Raw genomic sequence first — 8,328 nt, forward strand, 5'->3', positions numbered from 1 at the left:
CCTTTCAGTGAAATTTCAGCGGTTACTAGTGTCATAAAACTGTCATATGTTTAACTTAAAGATTAGCCCAGTTGCTTCTACTTATCAACAATGCAATGAACACATGCTCAGAGGCCCGAACCCCAAAGACGCAGCAGGAAACCTGCAATTCTGCATAGAAACAAATAAGTGTCACCACAAATAGGCTGATAGTGGTTGACACCAGTTAAGGGCCAAGCCTAACACTTTTTCACCATGCTAACGTGGCACCTTGTCGACAAATCTTTTCACACTGTATTTGTTGCATTTGTGCGTGGACGTGGAGGAAATAGCACTTGTGTCCGATGTCTTTCCAAACACTGACACTTCCTGAATTTGTTCAAACCACTTCACATAACTGGTTTTGATAATTAACGACTGCCAGTTTTTACCAGCACCCATTGATCAAAGCAGCTGACAGCACCCATCTTATGGTTCTGAAAGAGTGAGTGCTGATATTTGAGAGATCACACCTTCCTGAATAAACAGTCAAGTGATCCAAGCCACAGGAGGAAATGAGGCACATTCAGACACACTGTCTGAACCTCAAGACGTAGCCAAATGGCGTCAGAACCATTTGGCCTTGGCAATTGCAATGAAATATCAAGGAGATATTAAAAGACAACAAAATATATGTAAGTGTAAGTGTAATATATGTAAGTTTGCCAATGTCACAAACTTGACGGCATGTATTTATAACTTTAAAAGTAATAAAATGAAGTAGACATTGGACAACACTGTTTGGATATTGGGAACAAATTTATTATCAGTTATTCTCAACATCTGTAAAGTATTGCACAATATCTAGATGGTGTTTTAGAAAACTGCAACTTTACAGTAAGCTTATATTTTAGATTAGTATGCCATCATTTAGACATCAGAGAACACTCTGTGGCATTGGAAACAAATCTGTTTTAAAGTACATGTAATAATCTAGAACACAGTCTATCACTTGATGGCTGCTCTGTTAATTCTTCATCATCAGTTAGGAACCTAGGTGTGCTGCTTGACAGCAATCTTTCCTTCAAAAACCATGTTTCCAGCATCTGTAAAACTGCATTTTTCTATCTTAAAAATCTAAATCTAAATCTAAATTACGACCTATGCTTTCAACATCTAATGCAGAAATATTAATTCATGCGTTTATGACCTCTAGGTTAGATTATTGCAATGCTTCATTGGGTGGTTGTTCTGGACGCTTGATAAACAAACTTCAGCTAGTCCAAAACGCAGCAGCCAGAGTCCTTACTAGAACTAGGAAGTATGATCATATTAGCCCGGTTCTGTCAACACTGCACTGGCTCCCTATCAAACATCGGATAGATTTTAAAATCTTAATAATTACCTATAAAGCCCTGAATGGTTTAGCTCCTCAATACTTGAGCGAGCTCTTATCACATTATAGTCCTGCACGTCCGCTGCGTTCTCAAAAGTCTGGCCATTTGATAATACCTAGAATATCAAAATCAACTGCAGGCGGCAGATCCTTTTCCTATCTAGCACCTAAACTCTGGAACAATCTCCCTAACTCTGTTCGGGAAGCAGACACACTCTGCCAGTTTAAATCTAGATTAAAGACACATCTTTTTAACCTAGACTACACATTACACACCAACACACTTTTATTATTCAAATTCGTTAAAGGATTTTTAGGCTGCATTAATTAGATCAGCTGGAACCGGGGACACTAATCATAAAACACAATGTACTTGTGACATTGTAAAAAGAATGGTATCTATGCTAATATTAGTCTTGTTTCTTTCTTAATCTGTTTTCACAGTTTGTATCCAGACTAGATGGTGGATCAGCACCCAGAGATTATGTTCATCAGAGACCAAAACACCTAGATGCGCCCGTCGACAGATCACCAGATCCTGATGCTCACACACACACGCACACGCACACACTAAGTCATTTACACTATCTGACACAGCTGCGTTTAAAATTGAACTGGAGGTTAAGTGCTGGGCGTCCGGTCAGAGGAGAACTGACCCCAACTGAGTCTGGTTTCTCCCAAGGTTTTTTTTTCTCCATTCTGTATGCATGGGGTTTTGGTTCCTAGCCGCTGTTGCCTCTGGCTTGCTTGGTTGACGACCGATTATCGTCGAATTGATTACAGAGACCGTCTCTGCATTTAATAACAAATGTTCAATCTCGTCATTATACATCTCTGTCATTGTATTCCTCTACTTTATACTGTTCAGTGCTTTAATACAACCTGTGTCGTTAAAAGCGCTATATAAATAAAAATGATTGATTGATTGATTGATTGAAGTCATTGTTAACATCTATTGCCCAATGTCTAAAAGATGGCATTTGAAAAATAAAGAGAAATGCTACAGTTAGTTTAGCAAGTTTTTGATTAGTACATCATTGTGCAGACATCAGACAACAACTAAAAAAACATTTATAGAATTTTGATTGGACATCATCCCTGACATGCATATAGTATTGCCCAATATTTAAAATGTTATTTAAAGAAATAAAACAGCAATGCTACAGTTAGCGTAGCAAGTTTTTGATTAGTACCAACGATGGTCCAATCTTATACTTATGAATTGAAGAAAACGCAATGCGCAATACGACAGAATAGTCCCGCCTTCTAAATGAAATAGCCAATCACTGATTGGTTGTTGCATTATAACATAAATAAATATACTACATGTGTATACATAAATATACTACATGTGAGTGCATGCAGTACATTATGGGGCTGTTCATTTTGATATTTTGTTTGAAATATAGTTTGATTTAAAATGTGCAATTTAATTTTGAGTTCAGTGAGCAATTTTTGAGATTTAAAAATTTTCCCAATTGATTTAGATAGGACTTGTATGAGCTGCACCGAGTAGTTCCAAATATGGCCGCCAAAGAGTCTTTGTTAGTAAGTCGTCATCCAAGCATTAAAAACAAGTCGGGAACAAATTTATGATCAAAAGTCGTTCCCAACATTCATTGTGCTGACCAGTGTCAAAAAAAATTACATACAAAGTGTGAATAGAACATTTCTTGTTTTACATTCTCATGGTGGCCGTCTTTAGTACATACTTTCAACTCTTTCCTGTCATTTAATAACTTTACAGGCCTCTGCTGCCCCATCTGCACATCAAACAGCTCGAAACACAAGTGTTTCCATGCAGCATTGTGTTACCATACGGCTTCATGACCGCATACACATGAAGCTAATGACAAAAGGCAACCGAATAGCCAGTAGTCTTAAGGGCTGAAGGGACAAAGGCATTCACAACATATTTCCCAGCTGTGATTTAAGCATCCCTGGTAATACCAGCAAACACGCATGCTATGAAGAGCCAAGGTCAACACAGTGTTCAGGCCTTCACTAAGAAACAAGTTTAAAGTACCGCTCTATACATCGTTTGAAACATCTATACCCAACGCAATCAAAGATTACTATAGTGATTATATAAGTGAAGTACCTTTCCAGGGGCATATTCACACAGCAGTTTACACTAGTAACCAGAAAACTCTGAAGCACTGTAAACCAGAATGGCGTCTGGGACTACCATTAGCCCTCACATCCCCGGGGTACGAGGCAATTTCCCTCTTTGGGTCCGGCTGGCAGAGTGATATAGGGAGAGCAGCTGAGGAGGGATACAAGGGAAAAGAGAGGGAGCGATACAGTACGACGGATGAGAGGAAAAAAGGCCAACACAACAGCCCTGATACATCCCGACAATACCAGTCCTAATGCTGCGGCCCACTGTGCTATTTAAAAACAATCCATCAAAAATACCCCATCTTTCACCACACTGCGAGAGCCCACGACCTTTCGCTGGCCGTGAAAAGCTTCACGCAAGCAGCTGAGGTTTTGAATGCACTGCAGAGTTTAATGCAGGAGCCAACCCAGAGTGCACTGTTAAATAATTAAGCTGACTTAGTAAGTATGACAGAGATTTTCAAGCAGTGTCACAGTCACGTTTAAAATGATCCCATGACAATATTGACTTGGTACTTCAGGATTATTTTTGATTGAAATTACTAGTTACTAAGAGTTACTAAAGTGCTCTTTAAAATATATTAATTTAAAAATAATTTCCAATTTAAATCATTTTCTGATCAACAGAATATGCTTGTAAAATTTTTAAATTTCAATTCTTTCAGAATTTTTTCTCAAAACACCACAGGAAATATTGAATATATTTACTGAACCCTATTACCAAAGGGGGAAAAATGCATATAAAAATGCATCGCGTGTGATAAAAGATCAGAAAATATGTGTGCTTAAAAAAATGTTTTTTTTTTTTTAAAGAATACATACATATATATATATATATATATATATATATATATATATATATATATATATATATATATATATATACACACACATACACACACACACACATACACTTTTAAACATGCAAAGTGCAAAAACAGAGAATGTTGAAGGGTTAAAATAGACTCAGTGGACAGCACGTCCATAAACGGACACCTTTTTAGCACTGCAACAAAATTGGCGTCCGCATTTCTGTCCGTAATACACACGGAAGGGCCGCGTGATTCTATACGTCAGCCACTGGTGACACTACGGGGGTTTTCACTCAAGACTGCATATTACTAATGCTAATTTTGTTTGCGTGTACCACTTAATACTGTGTTGGCAAGTATTATTTAAAATATTACCCCTCAAATGACGTACACTAGTGAATGTGCATAGTATTTAAAAAAATGCATTTACTTGCCCGTGCAACCATCTAAATATCGCAAGGCTGCTTATAATCCTAAACCTAAATTAACAGTATATTATTGCATTAACGGTATTACATTTTGACCGGTGCTAAGTGATTTCATAGAGGTATGTTGCAGGAATGTGGCCGTCACTTATGCGCACATCAGCACTGATCACGCCATGTGGCATTTATCTGTTACAAGCAAACAGCAGTTTGTCACCAGTAACATCTGCTGAAAACATTCAGTGGGGCCACATGCATGACTCGCATACACTATCTGTCTGTGGAGGCGAAAGTTAATTGTTTTTCACTTTGTTAGAAGTGATTTAACATGTCCAACTAATTAAAGGGAATAGTTCCGTTGTCATATCATACCTTCTACTACAGTAATGCTTCAATTAAATGCATGTTTTTAATGTTTAACGTGTGCACGGAATTAAGATTTACTCATACAGCACTGGATTGAGTTCATTTGATGCAGTATTTTTTTGTATACGTTTTTATCATTCGATTTTGTCAAATATTTAATTTTAAGTTAACACTTAACTAATTGCAAACTTAATATTAACACTTTCTGTAGCTCTTAATTTACATCAGTCGTTTTTAAACTTTGCGATCAGGTCAGTTTGGAGATAAAAAAAAAAAATTAATGAATTATAATAAGCCACAGACATCCACAAGGATTGTTAATAATTGTTATATAAATGTAAACCAACCATATTGTTAATGTACACGTAAGTAGACGATTTTTTTTATAATTACTTTAACAGTCCTACTAATTTTTTTTTTTTTTTAAAACCAGAACCAAGGGAATATATTTTCAGTGTTACTTTTAAAAAAGTCAGAATCAGAAGCAGTGTGTTGAAAATAAATAAATAAAACAAACATTTACAATAAAAAATGTAAATAAAATCTAGCGACTGATTATATTAAAATTACATTACATGCGTAGGTCAAATATTTGCATTTGCGATAGGAGAGAAAGCATAATTATATAAGCAAGATCCAATACCATACTAATGGATACAGCTTAAAATCTCAGAGGAATTATGATTTGGCAAAGAACTAGTTAGACTCATCAAAACAATCCATCATCCTGGGGTGTCAAGAAGAACTGTTCTAGAAGATTTCTTACTATACTTGCTACTTAAGCATGATTTATCCACAAAAACTGTGGTTTAACGCTCGTGAACAAATTGATTTCTCATACATCTCCGTGCAATACGAATGACTTTTCCCACAGAAGCACATTACCTACCTCTGGAGGTGTTCGGCGGAAGCTTTACCAACGTTCCCTGGAATTTTTGACTGGCCGTTCTCAAAAACACCCTTGTCCCAAGTTTGCTTCATGGTAGAAAAAAAGTTTTCTACCCACAAGAAAATCCAATGAGCCACAGGAGGATTATCAGCACTGAATCCCGATGGAGGTCCGGTTTTTCCGTACAGCCTTGTGTTGTTTTTTTACCGGCCTCCAGTGCCTCTGGGATCAGCAGCGGTAATGAAAGTTAGCCCACTCGCGCCCTCTCACTGAGCTTCTGCCAGACCCTCAAAAGTCTAAAAAAAGTGTGGATAAAAAAGGGTGCTCGAAAGGGGCTGGTAGTAAAGCTGGGGATGAGGGCTGGAGAAATACGACGGGGACGTTAAAGGCACTTGACCATTTGGGAGTCCCCAAGGGCTGCTGTACACTTTCATTCTCTCTCCAGCCAATGATAGAGCAAGTGTGAGGAATGCCATTAGCCAGTCACTCAAAAGTGCCAGATCAGTTTCGTCAACAGATCATCAAAGGCCAGAGCCCGATGTGCAGATTATTAACATTTCCGGCCATTAACATTTTGTGGGGGACAATTGGGCCCCCCGCTGCACGTCTATGTGCAAAGCCTTTGATTGTCGCGCTGTAAAGCTCTGGAACATTACTGTTGACACAGAGTCCTGGACGCAAAGATCTACTAGAAGATCTGAATGCTGGTGGGAGGATTTTGTGTTTGGGTCTCATTTGACTCAAAACACTGGGCGGGATTTCACAATGAAAGCAAGATGTGTAAAGACGTTCAACCTGGTTAACAGACAAACCAGTCATAAGAAGAGCTGGTGTGGTTCAAATTTATAATTTTGACACAATTTATTAAGCAGTACAAACCATGTTGCATGAAGGTAATTGTGAATTTCGTACCATTCATATTAAAACTTGATTTTGTGTGATGTGCATTGCAATGAAATTCATTTAGATAAAAGAGTATATTTAGATTTTTTTTTTTTACACCCTCAGGTTTTGCATTTTTAATTAGTTTTATCTCAGCCAAATAGTGTCTCTCACACACTCACACACACACACACATATATATATCCTGATCAGCAGGACATAGCATAGCATGTTTAGGGAATGAGACTAAAACTACAAGCGCTGAACAAAATGCTCCACATGAGCAGGACAACTGCACACAGAAAACCCTTCAGAAACCACAATGACAGGTGGAGCCAAACATGAAAAGAGTTCATATAACACTTCTTAGACTTACTGAGCAGTTACTTTTCTAAATGACGATTAATATGAAAATACTATTTAATAGATTGAAATAAACCTAATTCAGTTTGTATTTTATATAAATATAATGTTAGTCGCGAAATACTAGCTATTTTATTCCAGCAATCGTGGAAAGGGTTAGTTTACCCCAAAATGAAAATTCTGTCGTTATTCACCTTCATTTTTTTCCAAACCTGTAAGACCTTTGTTCATCTATACAACACATATTAAGACATTTTTGATGTAATCTGACCCTCTATAGGCAGCAACATATATCATATATCCATATATATATATATATATATATATATATATATATATATATATATATATATATATATATATATATATATATATATATATATATATATATATATATATATATCTCCATACTTCAGTTTTGGGACACTACGGGAATACTTGTTTTTGCACAAAAAAAACTAAAATAATTTACTCAACCATTCTGCCTGGAGTTAGCATATCCATTTTTGTACAGTGCTGGTGCTGCAAAATGTCTTTTATTTTCGCAATACTCACGTGACGATCCACGCATTCGAATTAGCACCCCCACTCATTAGACCTGCACTAAGTCATGATGTTGGCCCTTTGCACTAGATCGTTGTTCTGAAACAGGCCGGGCCACAGCTGTGGATGCCATTCACTATAACTCGCCCCGAACGACCCAACGTTTACGCCGCGCTGGATGTAAACGCTCACCAGTCACTCGTCAGGAGACCAATAACGGTTTACAGTAGAGTATGCATATAACACTAAGTTCAAAGTGAAATCTCAATTCCGATTTGAGAACAGAGGCGTGATTGGCAGGTCCTGCATGAGCTCATAAAACCGCTTTAAAAAGGGAACAAATGCGGTTCCCACTCAAAACGGCAAGTTGTAAATGCCTTTTCACACAGGGCTGAGGCGGTGTGATGGTTAACATGAGTATAAATGGAACGGCAATGACATAATGACGCCTCGGAGAGCGGTTATATGTGGAGCTCGTAGTTGCTGGGTCAAATTTAAAGGAACATTTGAAGGACCTCATCATTTTTGAGTCAAGCCAGTAAGTGCAACATCTGAAAACTACGCATCTGACAC

General features: G+C 37.5%; 1 protein-coding gene across 1 annotated transcript in view; it reads right to left on the reverse strand.

Annotated features, from left to right (window-relative positions):
• Positions 1 to 6,393, reverse strand: part of rbm20 (RNA binding motif protein 20) — a 49,217-nt gene extending 42,824 nt beyond the window's left edge. Inside the window, exon 1 of the mRNA XM_043222232.1 lies at positions 5,968 to 6,393. Within this exon, the coding sequence (XP_043078167.1) occupies positions 5,968 to 6,059 (92 nt within the window). The 5' untranslated portion in view covers positions 6,060 to 6,393. The remainder of the gene's footprint in view (positions 1 to 5,967) is intronic.
• Positions 6,394 to 8,328: the final 1,935 nt, after the last annotated feature.

The sequence above is a fragment of the Puntigrus tetrazona genome, chromosome 22 (assembly GCF_018831695.1).
Source record: "Puntigrus tetrazona isolate hp1 chromosome 22, ASM1883169v1, whole genome shotgun sequence".
NCBI classification, from domain to species: Eukaryota; Metazoa; Chordata; class Actinopteri; order Cypriniformes; family Cyprinidae; genus Puntigrus; species Puntigrus tetrazona.